Source organism: Amphiura filiformis, chromosome 3 (genome assembly GCF_039555335.1).
Source record: "Amphiura filiformis chromosome 3, Afil_fr2py, whole genome shotgun sequence".
Classification (NCBI taxonomy): Eukaryota; Metazoa; Echinodermata; class Ophiuroidea; order Amphilepidida; family Amphiuridae; genus Amphiura; species Amphiura filiformis.
The window spans coordinates 78,511,082-78,531,405 of record NC_092630.1 but is presented as its reverse complement, the minus strand read 5'-3'; the positions used below and the strand labels follow the sequence as shown (position 1 = coordinate 78,531,405).

Here is a 20,324-nt window from a genome sequence, read left to right as displayed (position 1 = left end):
GCTAATAATTAAAAAAATTGTGCATTTTGCATAAATAAAGTTGTGTGCTTCAATGAAGTATTATTCAAGACCATAACAAACATTTCAGTATGAGAAATGTATGACTTCCAGGTTTGAATTAAGGTAAAAAGTGTATCAGGAATTTAAGAATTTAGTAGGGTATTTAAATTGTTATGCTTCTGGTGCTGTGCCATCATATAATCTGTTGCAAGGTTCCTTTTATGTGCTAACCATAGCGTATATGCGCGCACGACTTCAAGCATGTGCATAGGACCTTGTGGGAAATAATACGCGTTGGACGGTTAGCGTTACGCTTAATTTGTAAAAGGAAGTCTGCAAAATATTATAATAACTTTTTAAGATGAAGTATTTCTTTGTATTTTTGCAGGCCACTTTCCTGGAAATGAGGTTAACTTGATATCATTATTTTCCCCCTTACTTAGGCACACTCTGATGACCGTCTGAAGCAAACTAACGAGATGTTGCAGGGTATTAAGGTCATCAAACTCTATGGTTGGGAAGATGTATTCTTTAAAAACATCAATGCTGCTAGGGCTAAGGAAATTTTGAACCTCATCAAACAGTTGTCATGGCGAATTTTACTTGGTAAGATACTGCAGCCAAATTTGTTTGATCTTTGGATTGACTGTCGATATTGCATTGGTACTTGTCATTAATGAACTATCGACTAATCTGAATTGATGGTTGATGGAAATATAATTTTGGCTCCATTGCCAAAGGGAGTGTGTGTATGTGGGAGTGTGTGTATATGTAGGGTAATCGGTGTTTGCCTGCAAACGAGGACACACACACAAGACTTTTCACATTGAAACCGTGAACCTACCTGCAAATGAGCACTGTCCGCAGAAGTCTGCAGTTGGACAAACTTACCGACAAGAATTACCAACTGGTTGGTAGGCATATTGCATACTGTGTATCACACACAAAAATCCACCATTTTGGTCCTCGATATGCCAAGTAAACATTGCTTCAGACATCCTAATTTTGATAGCAATACACAAGGTCCACGATTACTGGTGCAGGATAGTAGAGGTTTATTCGTGAAAGTGTGTCAGTGTTCGTATGTGTGTTATTATTTGCCTGTCTGCATATATCTGTGCAATCATGTACCAATTTGTCGTGTTTTATTCTGTAACTAACTATTATACATAGTATGTAGACGTTAGTAGGCAAGCATATGATAATGAATGATCAAAATATCTTTTTTTTTTTCACTTTATTTCCAGTTGTTTTAACTCAAGCTGCTCCATTGTTAGTGACACTTGTGGTGAGTAATGTAAAGATTTCCAGCCATTAAAAAGAGTTTTTTCCTGATTTATGCAGTTTTTAATTCCCAGATTTCATTGTCAGTTTTATTTTTTTTTAATGTAAGAAATATATATTTCACAACTTCAATAATACATGATATAATGACAAATGCCAGAATTAACATAACAATTACATACTGTGAAAGTGTTCAAATTAAATGTTGTAATATTAAATGTTTGTCATTACCATTTTTCAATACAGGCGTACAGTTTATACTCCAAATTTGAAAACAAGCCTCTGACCCCTGATGTGACCTTTGCAGCCCTGTCAGTATTCAATCAGATGATCGTTCCTCTCATAGTCATGCCTACGATGTTCACCTATCATGTCAATGCTGTGATCAGTACCAGACGTCTTACAGCTTATTTTGATGCACCAGAGATTGAAGACAACGATGATGGCAGACCCAAGAGAGAGTCAATTACAGGTGGTGATGTACATCAACATGAACTGGATTCTGATGATACTGTGAGTTAACTTCATTTTCTTTATTTCCCATTTCAATAAGTAATAGATGGTATTTAAAGGGAGAATTAGTGATTCCCACCCTCGACATCCCCTAGCTTGAGATTTGTATGCTATTAGAAACCTAGGACTACATAATGTTAGCGTGCATGAATTTTCTTCTTGTTTGACAAAGACATAGTTCACTTTGTTTTTGTCTACAATATGGTGGTCTATGGGACACTGTAATACATACAATTATGCGTAACTCGCAAATTCAGTGTCCAAATCAACTGAAATTTTGGGAATACACTTTTTTTGTCGATATCTATTAAACCATATGCTAAAAAGAGGATGCTAAAAGTATGAAATGCCCATTGAAGTACTAAAACAAAGAATAAATGCACAACAATTACAGTAACAATGATATCAATATTATTTGAATTGCACCATTATTGGGGAATCATGCTGTTGTGTGTAGTGTTACATGCACTGATGTGTATACAAAAGTTAACCATTGTAATGAATCAAAGTGAAAATTGCACATTACCATTTAAAATATGACAGACATAGACGACTTGTACTATGCCTCTGCTAACCATCCAATTAGCATCATCACTGGGTTTCAAAAGCTGGTGAATGTCAGCTGCTATTTACACAGCTCCAACTGAAGTTATCGTTTCTTGTTAATTAATTTTTGTTTCGTTTTCAGATGCCAGTTGTGGAGTTCAAGCAGCCAGGATTACATCGTCAACATAGCCATCATAGTCCACAGCATGTATCTCGTCAGGCTAGTAATGATAAGACAGCTCTTCTTTCTCATGAGGCATCTGGCTCATATGGGAGCATGAATCAAGGGTCAAGATCTGTGGTACAACCTATAGCTGATAACATTGCTGTCAAGGTGAGATGTTCAAATGGCCCCAAATTACCAATGATCATTTCATTTCATTTCGTTTCATATTTATTGAAAATAACATCATAACCCAGTAGGTGTTGACATCATAATTTTTCCACCATTTCCAATCTGCTTTTATATCCAATGTGATCCCAAAGCCCCATATTTTAATTATAGTGAGAATACTTGCTATCTAAAACGATAATTAAAAAGATGATATTGATATGAATATAGGCAAACTGGTCACTTCAGTATCAAATTCAGAATGTGTTTTTTTAATTGATTTGCAACATAAATAAATAGTTTGTTGTTTTAATCACCATTTAATTTCCTGTTTTGTTGGTTTGTTTTGTCCCTTTAGATCAGTAATGGTTGTTACACTTGGGATGTAGATTCTGCAAGGCCAATCCTGACCGACATAAATGTAGAAATAGAGACCGGTAAGATCTGTGGATTATTTCAAGTTTGCATATACTCTGATAAAAGCATATGATTGATGTATGCGTTCACCTTAAAGTTGCTTAAATAAAATAATGCTGTACATTGAATGAATTTGGTTCTATAATCAATCAGCTCATGAAACACCCAATAAGAAAAAAAATTAGAACCAAAGAGAACTGACTCTGCCATGTTTGTGTGTCACTCATGGAGTGGAAAATAATGAACCCCCAAATTATTTCACCATGCGCCATTCAAACTGCAATTCGAAGTGTGTGGTTTTTTGTGTGTTATGCGACCCATATACGTTCAATTTTTTGATCAATATCAAAGACCCTTGATACAAGAGTGGATTCACAATCTACCATTGTACACTCACAATCGTAGATTTTGTATCCACTCATGCATTTAGGGTCCGCAATATTTATCAATAACATTGATAGTGTATGGGCCGCATAAAGGGCTGTATTATATGTGCAAACCTGTGTAAAACTTGAGCTTAAATTCTCAAGTATTGTTCCATTTCGGGCTTCAACCGATAAATGCCTGCAGTACGCGACAACACAAAATGGTGGATTTACCATAGCATTACACACAGTAGGATTTACCATAGCAGTACACACAGTAGGATTTACCATGGCATTACACACAGTAGGATTTACCATGGCATTACACACAGTAGGATTTACCATAGCATTACACACAGTAGGATTTACCATAGCATTACACACAGTAGGATTTACCATGGCATTACACACAGTAGGATTTACCATAGCAGTACACACAGTAGGATTTACCATGGCATTACACACAGTAGGATTTACCATGGCATTACACACAGTAGGATTTACCATAGCATTACACACAGTAGGATTTACCATAGCAGTACACACAGTAGGATTTACCATGGCATTACACACAGTAGGATTTACCATGGCATTACACACAGTAGGATTTACCATGGCATTACACACAGTAGGATTTACCATAGCAGTACACACAGTAGGATTTACCATGGCATTACACACAGTAGGATTTACCATGGCATTAAACACAATAGGATTTACCATGGCATTACACACAGTAGGATTTACCATGGCATTACACAAAGTAGGATTTACCATGGCATTACACACAGTAGGATTTACCATAGCATTACACACAGTAGGATTTACCATGGCATTACACACAGTAGGATTTACCATGGCATTAAACACAATAGGATTTACCATGGCATTACACACAGTAGGATTTACCATAGCATTACACACAGTAGGATTTACCATAGCAGTACACACAGTAGGATTTACCATGGCATTACACACAGTAGGATTTACCATGGCATTACACACAGTAGGATTTACCATAGCATTACACACAGTAGGATTTACCATAGCAGTACACACAGTAGGATTTACCATGGCATTACACACAGTAGGATTTACCATGGCATTACACACAGTAGGATTTACCATAGCAGTACACACAGTAGGATTTACCATGGCATTACACACAGTAGGATTTACCATGGCATTAAACACAATAGGATTTACCATGGCATTACACACAGTAGGATTTACCATGGCATTACACACAGTAGGATTTACCATGGCATTACACACAGTGGGATTTACCATAGCATTACACACAGTAGCATTTACCATGGCATTACACACAGTAGGATTTACCATGGCATTACACACAGTAGGATTTACCATGGCATTACACACAGTAGGATTTACACCAGTAGGATTTACCATGGCATTACACACAGTAGGATTTACCATGGCAGTACACACAGTGGGATTTACCATGGCATTACCAGTAGGATTTACCTATGGCATTACACACAGTAGGATTTACCATAGCATTACACACAGTAGGATTTACCATGGCATTACACACAGTAAGATTTACCATAGCATTAAACACAATAGGATTTACCATGGCATTACACACAGTAGGATTTACCATAGCAGTACACACAGTAGGATTTACCATGGCATTACACACAGTAGGATTTACCATGGCATTACACACAGTAGGATTTACCATAGCATTACACACAGTAGGATTTACCATAGCAGTACACACAGTAAGATTTACCATGGCATTACACACAGTAGGATTTACCATGACATTACACACAGTAGGATTTACCATAGCATTACACACAGTAGGATTTACCATAGCAGTACACACAGTAGGATTTACCATAGCATTACACACAGTAGGATTTACCATGGCATTACACACAGTAGGATTTACTATGGCATTACACACAGTAGGATTTACCATAGCATTACACACAGTAGGATTTACCATAGCAGTACACACAGTAAGATTTACCATGGCATTACACACAGTAGGATTTACCATGCCATTACACACAGTAGGATTTACCATGGCAGTACACACAGTAGGATTTACCATAGCAGTACACACAGTAGGATTTACCATGGCATTACACACAGTAGGATTTACCATGGCATTACACACAGTGAGGGCATTACACACAGTAGGATTTACCATAGCAGTACACACAGTAGGATTTACCATGGCATTACACACAGTAGGATTTACCATAGCAGTACACACAGTAGGATTTACCATAGCAGTACACACAATAAGATTTACCATAGCATTAAACACAATAGGATTTACCATGGCATTAAACACAGTAGGATTTACCATGGCATTACACACAGTAGGATTTACCATGGCATTACACACAGTAGGATTTACCATAGCAGTACACACAGTAGAATTTACCATGGCAGTACACACAGTAAGATTTACCATAGCATTAAACACAATAGGATTTACCATGGCATTAAACACAGTAGGATTTACCATGGCATTACACACAGTAGGATTTACCATGGCATTACACTCAGTAGGATTTACCATAGCATTAAACACAATAGGATTTACCATGGCATTACACACAGTAGGATTTACCATAGCATTACACACAGTAGGATTTACCATGGCATTACACACAGGATTTACCATAGCATTACACACAGTAGGATTTACCATAGCATTACACACAGTAGGATTTACCATAGCATTACACACAGTAGGATTTACCATGGCATTACACACAGTAGGATTTACCATGGCATTACACACAGTAGGATTTACCATAGCATTACACACAGTAGGATTTACCATGGCATTACACACAGTAGGATTTACCATGGCATTAAACACAATAGGATTTACCATGGCATTACACACAGTAGGATTTACCATAGCATTACACACAGTAGGATTTACCATAGCAGTACACACAGTAGGATTTACCATTGCATTACACACAGTAGGATTTACCATGGCATTACACACAGTAGGATTTACCATAGCATTACACACAGTAGGATTTACCATAGCAGTACACACAGTAGGATTTACCATGGCATTACACACAGTAGGATTTACCATGGCATTACACACAGTAGGATTTACCATAGCAGTACACACAGTAGGATTTACCATGGCATTACACACAGTAGGATTTACCATGGCATTAAACACAATAGGATTTACCATGGCATTACACACAGTAGGATTTACCATGGCATTACACACAGTAGGATTTACCATGGCATTACACACAGTAGGATTTACCATAGCATTACACACAGTAGGATTTACCATGGCATTACACACAGTAGGATTTACCATGGCATTGGCATTACACACAGTAGGATTTACCATGGCATTACACACAGTAGGATTTACCATAGCAGTACACACAGTAGGATTTACCATGGCATTACACACAGTAGGATTTACCATAGCAGTACACACAGTAGGATTTACCATGGCATTACACACAGTAGGATTTACCATGGCATTACACACACAGTAGGATTTACCATGGCATTACACACAGTAAGATTTACCATAGCATTAAACACAATAGGATTTACCATGGCATTACACACAGTAGGATTTACCATAGCAGTACACACAGGATTTACCATGGCATTACACACAGTAGGATTTACCATGGCATTACACACAGTAGGATTTACCATAGCATTACACACAGTAGGATTTACCATAGCAGTACACACAGTAAGATTTACCATGGCATTACACACAGTAGGATTTACCATGGCATTACACACAGTAGGATTTACCATAGCATTACACACAGTAGGATTTACCATAGCAGTACACACAGTAGGATTTACCATAGCATTACACACAGTAGGATTTACCATGGCATTACACACAGAAGGATTTACTATGGCATTACACACAGTGGGATTTACCATAGCATTACACACAGTGGGATTTACCATAGCAGTACACACAGTAAGATTTACCATGGCATTACACACAGTAGGATTTACCATGGCATTACACACAGTAGGATTTACCATGGCAGTACACACAGTAGGATTTCCCATAGCAGTACACACAGTAGGATTTACCATGGCATTACACACAGTAGGATTTACCATGGCATTACACAGTAGGATTTACCATAGCATTACACACAGTAGGATTTACCATAGCAGTACACACAGTAGGATTTACCATGGCATTACACACAGGATTTACCATAGCAGTACACACAGTAGGATTTACCATAGCAGTACACACAATAAGATTTACCATAGCATTAAACACAATAGGATTTACCATGGCATTAAACACAGTAGGATTTACCATGGCATTACACAGAGTAGGATTTACCATGGCATTACACACAGTAGGATTTACCATAGCAGTACACACAGTAGAATTTACCATGGCAGTACACACAGTAAGATTTACCATAGCATTAAACACAATAGGATTTACCATGGCATTAAACACAGTAGGATTTACCATGGCATTACACACAGTAGGATTTACCATGGCATTACACTCAGTAGGATTTACCATAGCATTAAACACAATAGGATTTACCATGGCATTACACACAGTAGGATTTACCATAGCATTACACACAGTAGGATTTACCATGGCATTACACACAGGATTTACCATAGCATTACACACAGTAGGATTTACCATAGCATTACACACAGTAGGATTTACCATAGCATTACACACAGTAGGATTTACCATGGCATTACACACAGTAGGATTTACCATGGCATTACACACAGTAGGATTTACCATGGCATTACACACAGTAGGATTTACCATAGCATTGCACACAGTAGGATTTACCATAGCATTGCACACAGTAGGATTTACCATGGCATTACACACAGTAGGATTTACCATAGCAGTACACACAGTAGGATTTACCATAGCAGTACACACAGTAAGATTTACCATAGCATTAAACACAATAGGATTTACCATGGCATTAAACACAGTAGGATTTACCATGGCATTACACACAGTAGGATTTACTATGGCATTACACACAGTAGGATTTACCATAGCAGTACACACAGTAGAATTTACCATGGCAGTACACAGAGTAAGATTTACCATAGCATTAAACACAATAGGATTTACCATGGCATTAAACACAGTAGGATTTACCATGGCATTACACTCAGTAGGATTTACCATAGCATTAAGGACCCGGTGCTTAATCTCGACGATTACCTCTGCGTCGTCTCGCAGCATTTCGATGGCTCTACTGCGTGTTGCAGTTTCAAGCCGCAGCAAGCCGATGAATTAATATAGTGAAGCCATATACCTGGTTGCGAATTCGCGAGCAGTTATGTGCATCGAGTTCGCAACATCTTGCCATCTTCTTGCTCTGCGGTTTGCCATTCATTACTCAAAACCTTTATATTAATGTTTATTGTAGTACTTACTTGAGTTTACTCACCGTGAGCAATTTGCGGATCAGTCGATATAATCTGGCAAAGTATATATATCGAAGGTCATAATGATATCATCCAAGCATAGAAATGGTATAAAGCACATTGGTTCTGCTTTAAAGGGTTGATATGTTTTCACTTTTTTTTTTTTTTCTTTTATCGGTTTCACCATTGTTTTATATAAATTATATATAGGATATAATTATATAGCATATATATTTCCCGTAAAAGGTTCTTGACATTATACATTATTTGCAATAATACATGAATTTTAACCATTGCTAGTCTCTGACAACTTCATTTGATGAAATAAGAAAGCGTGCTTTCCTACCAAATTACCATTTCGGGTCAAATGACGTCCTACCACTCTCTTAATTAATAGCCATAAGTTAGTTAAACCGAAATATCTGTAACTCTTGGCGTAATGTACATGATGCATGAAGAAAGTACAGATGTTTTAAATAAAATTATTACAAATTCATCAGTATACTGGTATTAAGGGCATCATATCAGAGGACTAGCTAAATATAATTGGAAAGTTGCTACCTCTACTTTCATATCCCCCGGGAGTAAATTTATTTAGATCCTAATTTCAGAAAGCATTTCATTAATATAATATTAACATGATTAATACCAAAACAGGGAATTTGTATTGTTTCATATAATAATAGCTCGCGATATTGTTGGCAAGTTTCGCAGACAAATTATACATTTTGGGTCTTTCCTGGAAAGAAATCACATCAAACATGGCTATGCATCAAGTGACTGTGATTATAATTTTATAGGCCTATCTGAATATTGAAACATTCCCTTACTTTCACGACCACAATGGTGTTCATGTGAATCGATCACCGCACATATTTCAATTAAATTCAATTCAATTTTATTCATCAATCATCAAATGCATGGTACACATAAATTACAATTAAATCAATCATATTTTGAAGAGTAAATATATTCTGATAGAGAATATTCCAATATTGTTATTGTGATACAAGTAAATACAATATCAATATAATTATGATAATTGATGCAGCAATGTAAAAAGTGCATTTTGTCTGTTTATTGATTATTGATTTAAAGTTGAATTCAATTGAGACAATGTGTCAACATAAAGTATAGATAGGGATGTTGTTCTGCGTATTTTAATACCTTGTTGAGCACAATACGACTTTATTTCCCCAACAATTTTAATTTGATTTTTTTCCTTTTTTTAATTTCCCGCGAAACAAGCACGCACATTTACACAGTTAGCTCAGTGAGTATTCATCTTAAATGAACCCGTAACAAGGGCAGCGGAATTCGCCTTGTAGGAGGAAATATCAAAATTTGACACTTTGAAATGCGTATAGCTTAGTGGAATAAAATCGCAATCGTACCGAATAAGGTACCAAAGTACGCAGGATAAAATTCTCCATCTATCGACCAATTTAAATGTTGCGGGTTATATAGGCCTAAAGGTCATGAAAACATTTTCATAACGTTTAATATGAAACAGCACTAAAACAACAGTTTAAAAATTTTGTTACGATGTTATTGCTCTATACACTTAATAACGAAATGTTAGAATTTTTTTGCATGAAGTTTTCAAAAATGTTTTCTGAATTTTAATAACACGTCTATTAACTTATACTTTGTAGGACCTATATAACCCGACATTAAAACGTCGTTTTCTGTCAAACGGTCGGTGTTGATGCGGATTTGTTTTTTCTTAATTTGGATTTGTTTTTTATTATACATGCAGCCCCAAGTCTTTACTGTGCTTTCAAAATATAAAAATCATTGTATTTTTTTAATTGATAAATAGGTACATGCAAAAATCGTGGAACAAAAGTCGAAATCATCGAAATCACTTCACAAATCAAGCCATGTGTTAATAAAATTCCCATACGTGTGCATTGAACATTAGATAATGTTATATATCAGACTAACATGACTAAGGATATTATGAAAACATAGATTTTCAACCCATTATTGATGAATAATAGGCTATTTATCACTCGAAAGTTTTGAGACAATATATGCGTGCATGTTAAGTTAAAGTTGCCATTAAAAATCAGTTTGGTAAGTGTTTTCTGTACGACCGTGGTGTATTTTGCATAATTATTTAGGTCCTCAGTTATTTTCTCCGCCAATATGAGGGTTATCTGCATTGGCCACGCGTTGGCGTCTTCTTGAAGTTCAGCTGGGGCTAGGCCTACTTGATGTACATGTCTTTCATGTTTACAAAGGTTTTGAATGGACCGTACAGTTTTAGAGGCTAGGTTTGACGGTAAATTTGTTCGGGCTTGCATCGTTAATTTCCGATCCTCGCATATATATATATTAATAGTGTCTCGCATTGTCTTACGCCCTGCTAGAAGCATATATAGGTCGTCTCCTTCTTCATTATTCTTTAATTTGAATACATGTAGTCTAAAATTAAAAGAAAACAATATATGCTGGCTAATGTGAAGTTTTGTTGAACAAATTACTTTCAATATATTATCATGCAAACGTCATCATGGTAAATAGCATTTGCTTCAAACTACAGCTATTTTGACTAACCCTACCATAGGAGTAAAGTATGCACATAATTTTAAAATGTGTAAAAATGTTGGGTTTGCAGCAGAGATCGAGTTAATGTTATTAAGTAAACATTGGCCTCTTTCATCAACGCACTCAAGGATACTAATTTGTTAGGGTATTGTTGTCAAGTGTTATAAGTCGGTTCGAGAAATGTAGGAGTTGGGCCGATCAAGCCGATGAACGGGTGACTGAACATGGCTTTTCATCGAGCAGACACACATTTAGTTAGTGCATATCGCAACAGTATTTTATTTCTCAGCATAGGCGCATCGGCTTGGGTCTGCGTCTTGGGTTGCGAGTACGCCGCAGACTTCATCGTCGAGATTAAGCACCCGGGCCTAAACACAATAGGATTTACCATGGCATTACACACAGTAGGATTTACCATAGCATTACACACAGTAGGATTTACCATGGCATTACACACAGGATTTACCATAGCATTACACACAGTAGGATTTACCATAGCATTACACACAGTAGGATTTACCATGGCATTACACACAGTAGGATTTACCATGGCATTACACACAGTAGGATTTACCATGGCATTACACACAGTAGGATTTACCATGGCATTGCACACAGTAGGATTTACCATAGCATTGCACACAGTAGGATTTACCATGGCATTACACACAGTAGGATTTATCATGGCATTACACACAGTAGGATTTACCGTAGCATTACACACAGTAGGATTTACCATGGCAGTACACACAGTAGAATTTACCATGGCAGTACACACAGTAAGATTTACCATAGCATTAAACACAATATGATTTACCATGGCATTAAACACAGTAGGATTTACAATGGCATTACACACAGTAGGATTTACCATGGCATTACACACAGTAGGATTTACCATAGCAGTACACACAGTAGAATTTACCATGGCAGTACACACAGTAAGATTTACCATAGCATTAAACACAATAGGATTTACCATGGCATTACACACAGTAGGATTTACCATGGCATTACACACAGTAGGATTTACCATGGCATTACACACAGTAGGATTTACCATAGCATTACACACAGTAGGATTTACCATAGCATTACACACAGTAGGATTTACCATGGCATTACACACAGTAGGATTTACCATAGCATTACACACAGTAGGATTTACCATGGCATTACACACACCCCTGTCTGTGTTTGCCTCCAAACGTGGACATTGTGTTTTGCTATCTAACCGAGGACGTGTGTATGATGTTTTCATCGCCTAACCGTGGACTAAAATGGTGGATTTTTTGTGTGTATAATACGAAACGGAATTTTAGCCATCACCCTGCGGACGGTAGTTTTTACATGTGTGGTCCTCGGTTTCAGGCAAATAGCGTTTAAAGCATCTAGCATGCATTTGAGGTCTTTTGCAGCAGTTTGAGACCGAGGACAGTCCTCGTTGGAAGTAGGTCCACAGTTTAGGGTGAAAAATCTTGTGTGTGTCCTCGTTTGTCGGCAAACACGTACGCAGTAGGATTTACCATAGCATTACACACAGTAGGATTTACCATGGCATTACACACAGTAGGATTTACCATAGCATTGCACACAGTAGGATTTACCATGGCATTACACACAGTAGGATTTACCATGGCATTACACACAGTAGGATTTACCATGGCATTACACACAGTAGGATTTACCATAGCATTGCACACAGTAGGATTTACCATGGCATTACACACAGTAGGATTTACCATGGCATTACATTTACACACAGTAGGATTTACCATGGCATTACACACAGTAGGATTTACCATGGCATTACACACAGTAGGATTTACCATAGCATTACACACAGTAGGATTTACCATGGCATTACACACAGTAGGATTTACCATGGCATTACACACAGGATTTACCATGGCATTACACACAGTAGGATTTACCATGGTATTACACACAGTAGGATTTACCATAGCATTACACACAGTAGGATTTACCATGGCATTACACACAGTAGGATTTACCATGGCATTACACACAGGATTTACCATGGCATTACACACAGTAGGATTTACCATGGCATTACACACAGTAGGATTTGCCATGGCATTACACACAGTAGGATTTACCATGGCATTACACACAGTAGGATTTACCATGGCATTACACAAAGTATGATTTACCATAGCATTACACACAGTAGGATTTACCATGGCATTACACACAGTAGGATTTACCATGGCATTACACACAGTAGGATTTACCATGGCATTACACACAGTAGGATTTACCATGGCATTACACACAGTAGGATTTACCATGGCATTACACACAGTAGGATTTTCCATGGCATTACACAAAGTAGGATTTACCATAGCATTACACACAGTAGGATTTACCATAGCATTACACACAGTAGGATTTACCATGGCATTACACACAGTAGGATTTACCATGGCATTACACACAGTAGGATTTACCATGGCATTACACAGTAGGATTTACCATGGCATTACACACAGTAGGATTTACCATGGCATTACACACAGTAGGATTTACCATAGCATTACACACAGTAGGATTTACCATGGCATTACACACAGTAGGATTTACCATAGCATTGCACACAGTAGGATTTACCATGGCATTGCACACAGTAGGATTTACCATGGCATTACACACAGTAGGATTTACCATGGCATTACACACAGTAGGATTCACCATAGCATTGCACACAGTAGGATTTACCATGGCATTACACACAGTAGGATTTACCATGGCATTACACACAGTAGGATTTACCATGGCATTACACACAGTAGGATTTACCATGGCATTACACACAGGGCAACTTTGAGTTGGTTCTCTTTGGATCTAATTTCTTAGATAACACCTAAAACTTTTAAAACATTAGCATTCAAGATGTTTCTACTTATAGAGAAAAGAATTACTTATTGAAAAAAAACCGTTTCTTGAATGTGTCGACAGTTTTAACACCATTTACACGGTAAATGATTCCATTCTTTGGTTGAAAAAAAATAATATCTGTTCTCAAATGATCTGTGTGGTGTAAAGTATGTTTTAGCCATCACCCTGCGGACGGTAGTTTTTACACGTGTGGTCCTCGGTTTCAGGCAAATCGCGTTTAAAGCATCTAGCATGCATTTGAGGTCTTTTGCAGCAGTTTGAGACCGAGGACAGTCCTCGGTTGGAAGTAGGTCCACAGTTTAGGGTGAAAAATCTTGTGTGTGTCCTCGTTTGTCGGCCAACACGTACGCAGTAGGATTTACCATAGCATTACACACAGTAGGATTTACCATGGCATTACACACAGTAGGATTTACCATGGCATTACACACAGTAGGATTTACCATGGCATTACACACAGTAGGATTTTCCATGGCATTACACAAAGTAGGATTTACCATAGCATTACACACAGTAGGATTTACCATAGCATTACACACAGTAGGATTTACCATGGCATTACACACAGTAGGATTTACCATGGCATACACACAGTAGGATTTACCATGGCATTACACAGTAGGATTTACCATGGCATTACACAGAGTAGGATTTACCATGGTATTACACACAGTAGGATTTACCATAGCATTACACACAGTAGGATTTACCATGGCATTACACACAGTAGGATTTACCATGGCATTACACACAGGATTTACCATGGCATTACACACAGTAGGATTTACCATGGCATTACACACAGTAGGATTTACCATGGCATTACACACAGTAGGATTTACCATGGCATTACACACAGTAGGATTTACCATGGCATTACACACAGTAGGATTTACCATGGCATTACACAGTAGGGCATTACACACAGTAGGATTTACCATGGCATTACACACAGTAGGAGTTACCATGGCATTACACACAGTAGGATTTACCATGGCATTACACACAGTAGGATTTACCATGGCATTACACACAGTAGGATTTACCATGGCATTACACACAGTAGGATTTACCATGGCATTACACACAGTAGGATTTACCATGGCATTACACACAGTAGGATTTACCATGGCATTACACACAGTAGGATTTACCATAGCATTACACACAGTAGGATTTACCATAGCATTGCACACAGTAGGATTTACCATGGCATTGCACACAGTAGGATTTACCATAGCATTGCACACAGTAGGATTTACCATGGCATTACACACAGTAGGATTTACCATGGCATTACACACAGTAGGATTTACCATGGCATTACACACAGTAGGATTTACCATGGCATTACACACAGGGCAACTTTGAGTTGGTTCTCTTTGGATCTAATTTCTTAGATAACACCTAAAACTTTTAAAACATTAGCATTCAAGATGTTTCTACTTATAGAGAAAAGAATTATTGAAAAAAAACCCCGTTTCTTGAATGTGTCGACAGTTTTAACACCATTTACACGGTAAATGATTCCATTCTTTGGTTGAAAAAAAATAATATCTGTTCTCAAATGATCTGTGTGGTGTAAAGTATGTTAAGAAATAGATGATGCAAAAGATCAAAGTTGCCTTTTATAATAATCAATCAAGGTGGCAATCAATTTATTGATAAATAAAGTTCATGAATATAAAATTTCACCAACTTATTTATAAAGAGAATTTTAAATCCTACCAAATTTATGCACTACAATATTCTTTTCCTTACAGGCAAGTTGACTGTCATCGTAGGTCAAGTCGGTGCTGGCAAATCATCTTTACTCTCTGCTCTATTAGGTGAAATGACTACATTAGATGGCATGATACAGTGGAATAGGTAAGCTTCAAATACTAGTGTTTTTTGACAATTTAAAGAACAATGTGTTGTGAGATGTTTTTAAGTCATATCTGTCAACTGAAAGTGATTTTAGGGAGTAAAGACAATCAACAACATCTACTGATATTTGGTAAAAATAAGAAAGTCATATTAATTTCTGTCATCATTTGAAATGTACTTCCATGATTTTGATAAAACCAAAAGTAAAAGATTGTCTGAGGAGAAAATTGAAAACCAGCAGCCAACTTTTCTGGTTTTTTTCCCTTGGCAAAAAAAATGTCTTGTGAGACAAACCAATAGTTGTTTTTGCTTTAGTGTTGAGGCGTATACAAAGAGATGTTGATGTGTGTAGGGTGCTAAAGTAGGTGTAGTAAGCACCTTAGTTCAAAGATTTGCTTGTGTTGTTTTTGTACATTACAGTGATCATGCAAGTATTGCGTATGGAGCTCAGAAACCATGGTTACTGAATGCAACATTCCGAGACAATATACTCTTTGGGAATGAGTTTGATGAACAAAGGTAGGGTATATCATAGTTTAACTGATAAGTCAACTGTAACTTGTAACTTGTAAGGATTATTTGTTTCCAAATTGGTAATATCCCAGCAAATACAAAACGTTTTTACAGAAATTTACAGAAATATCGGGGTATATAAATGGTATAAAAAGTTTAAATAACATTCAGAAGACATTTTTTTTAAATTGATGCAAAAGATTCTAACATAATGTTATTATTTGTTGACAAAATATTTGGCAAAAATGTTTGCAAAAAATATTTTACAATAACATTTTGACAATTATTTTAAAAGGTTGTAGGGTTTTTCATATAAAACGTTTAAAGTTTGTTTCAAAGCTACCAGGTTCATTTAAAAAATTGGTTCACGTTAGTCATGCCTGAATTATCAAAAAAAATCTTTTTCCTTTTTTTTTTCTTTTTATCATTGAGAACTTGAAAGAAGGCTGTGATTTGCTGTGATAAAAGTTAAGAATATTGTAAGGTTAAATGTGCCCAAATAGGCGATTTGTATATATGTCCCGACATCATAAAATAAAAAACACAAGACTGAAATAATACATTTTATATTTGATTTATTTTGTGTAGCATTATGTGCAATATTAGAAGACAACTTGGTTCCCATCAGTTATAAATCAATTATAGCTAAAATGAAAATCTTTTTAAGTGCCTTCTGCATTAGATTTTGAACATCAGAGGAGCTTTGAGACAAACTGGCAAATTAATGTGGCCTAAGTTTGCTAATTTCTCAAATTCTGATTGTGTTACAAATGTTGAAGGAATAGAAGTAATCAGTACCAAAACATGTGCCCATGTGTTTTGTTTTTGTTTTGTCATTTGGTAATAATTTATTGTGAGCATTTTAGCACATCAAATGAAAAACTGGAAGGGTGTTACAGCCACTCTCCGAATAACTAATAGTTGACAATAAGCTTCTTTTGTGATATCCCTTTTGCTGTAGATATAAGGCCATTATCAAAGCATGTTCTCTGCAACCAGACATAGATATTCTACCAGCAGGAGATCAAACAGAAATAGGAGAGAAAGGAATCAATTTGAGTGGTGGACAGAAACAGAGAGTCAGTGTGGCTAGAGCTATGTACAGCCCTAATAAAATTGTCCTTTTGGTAAGTACTTTGCTCTTCTTTTTTTTTCTCATGTCCATGTTAAGAACAGGTTGTATTCTAACTGAAAATGTTGTTAGGGAATCTGACGTTTGATTCAGATGTTGTCAATTTTGATTTATTACTGGATGACTCAAAACATTCACAACCTCTGCCATGTTATTCATGAACCTTGTACTGGGTTGAAATGGTAGCATCAATAAGTTTGATCTCTTTTGTGACTCTATTGTTTCTATAGTTAGGTAATGATCTTGAATTTTGTTATTAACATTTAACATTATTCTACAACTTACAAGCATCGTACAAGAAGTACAAACATGTATGCTTAGCAGTACACTGCACTTGTTTTAACCTTTTGTGTTTATAATAATTTGATTAATTTAGGGTTAGGATGGTTTTGCTAAGGATGCAAATTACTTTTTCTGATCTTGTTAATCAATTTCTCAATATTTTCAATTTAATTAAAAGTTAAGAGTTTTCAAATTTATTTTCTAAACAACATTGTAAACTTCATATCATCATCGTCTATGCTTTCCGGCTATGTTGCCATTGCGCACGCTACTACTGCTCTCCAGGCTATTCTGTCGTTGGTCTGTGTAAGAGTTTGTTGAAGAGTCAGTTTTACGTTGAAATTCAGCTAGGGCCTCAAATGTTAGGACATGTAGCATGTCTGATGTATTGTGTTGTTTTGTTTCAGGATGACCCTCTGTCAGCTCTTGATGTCCATGTTGGAGGTCATCTGTTTGAAGAAGGTATCGTGGAGTTCCTTAATAAAGAGAACAAAAGAACTGTGATTCTCGTAACTCATCAGATACAATACCTGGACAGAGTTGATAAGGTGAGTAGTTGTAGCTATATTATGTGGCAAAACATCTTGAACATGTGAAACATTGAAATTGCTGTACTGTGGCTATAATTTAGATTGAGAATCACCATTATTTATAGTAAATGAAGGTGTGATATTGTAATATTAACCCTAACGGCCTAAGGGCTTTTTGGCGACTGGAAGGGAAAAAAGGAAGGGATAAAGAGATAAAAAAAGAAAGAAGTTGTTTGCTCTGGGTGGAATTCAAACCCGAGACCGCTTGCATGCTCAAGCACTAGGTCAGTGACACTTAGCCACAGGTTGGGGTGATTGCATCATCACATCACCTGGCATGCACGCACACGCAGTGCATAATATGTCAAATAGTATTTTGTAGTACCTGGTACTGTTAGGGTTAATTAAGCCTATATTGAGTTTCGATAGTGGTAACCTAACCCTAACGGCCTAAGAGCTTTTTGGCGACTGGAAGGGAAGGAATAAAGAGAGAACAAAGGAAGGAATAAAGAGAGAACAAAGAAAGAAGTTGTTTGCTCTGGGTGGGATTCGAACGTGCAGTGCATATATCAAGTAGTATTTTGTAGTACCTAGTACTGTTAGGGTTAATGTATAATTAAAATGACTACTGATCATTAATCCTGCCATGATTAACTTGGCTAGTAATTTATGTTGACAGATTGTGTACATTAAAGAAGGCAAAATAGTGCACCAGGGCACTCTAGAAAGCATTGAAGAAGCTGATCCACAACTAGCAGCTAGCTGGAGGGAGACTATGCAAGAAATTGTTGAGTCTGAGTCAGAGACGGAGGACGAGAAGACAATGGAAGAGAGAGCACAGCTAATGAGGATGGTGTCACAGCAGATTGAAGATCAAAAGAAACAGCAGCTACGTGCCAAAGTGCTGGAAAAACAAGGTATTTGTGTATGATAACATAGCCCAAACCAAGCAGATTAAATCAATATCCATTGCTTTTGCATGTCGCTTGTGCAAGTTGAAATTACTCCAAGCGATGACACTTGTCACATGTTCAATCATTGCCTACTCCCAGATTTACTATTTTGCTTATATTAATTTTCTTTTTTCGCAAGTGTCACCAGTTATCTGATATGAATTACCTCAAAACAATAATTATCAACAAAAATGGATGTCCTAAAATGTATTTTGTGGTATTTTGGAATATTTTGATGACATTTGTTGTATACAATCGATGTGACTAGTATGCTAGCGATAAGCGATGCATCACTTATTTTGCAGTCGAGTGTAAATTCAGTCTTGATAATCATATTTTTTGACAGAAGTAAATAATTTGTGCAAATAATTCAATAGCAGTCTGCTGTTTTAAATTATAATCTGAACATGTCCTCTTATAAGGAGATACAAGCTGATTCAAAAAGAAGTAAACTCATGTTTATGGCACTTTTGTACGAAATCTTGTAGGAATCCGTTGTAAATGAAAATATCATTGAAAAGAGCAGATTCTGATTAAAAATGAATTGTTGTATTTGCTTACACCAAACCCGGGTTATGCTCATTTGAATAAAACCAGCCACGGTTTCACTTACCATGCGTGAAGTGTATTGATTGGTATTGCGCTAGAAGCTAGGCCTACTATATTCAAATG

The 20,324-nt window shown here is 36.7% G+C and overlaps 1 protein-coding gene across 3 annotated transcripts in view; it reads left to right on the top strand.

The window, feature by feature from the left end:
• Positions 1 to 20,324, top strand: part of LOC140149196 (ATP-binding cassette sub-family C member 9-like) — a 51,592-nt gene that overhangs the window by 12,195 nt on the left and 19,073 nt on the right. For all 3 annotated transcript variants that reach the window (XM_072171409.1, XM_072171408.1, XM_072171410.1), the window contains exons 8-17: positions 444 to 606; positions 1,248 to 1,288; positions 1,531 to 1,797; positions 2,486 to 2,677; positions 3,033 to 3,111; positions 16,137 to 16,242; positions 16,663 to 16,761; positions 17,717 to 17,882; positions 18,577 to 18,717; positions 19,379 to 19,616. In XM_072171409.1, the coding sequence (XP_072027510.1) occupies positions 444 to 606; positions 1,248 to 1,288; positions 1,531 to 1,797; positions 2,486 to 2,677; positions 3,033 to 3,111; positions 16,137 to 16,242; positions 16,663 to 16,761; positions 17,717 to 17,882; positions 18,577 to 18,717; positions 19,379 to 19,616 (1,492 nt within the window). The remainder of the gene's footprint in view (positions 1 to 443; positions 607 to 1,247; positions 1,289 to 1,530; positions 1,798 to 2,485; positions 2,678 to 3,032; positions 3,112 to 16,136; positions 16,243 to 16,662; positions 16,762 to 17,716; positions 17,883 to 18,576; positions 18,718 to 19,378; positions 19,617 to 20,324) is intronic.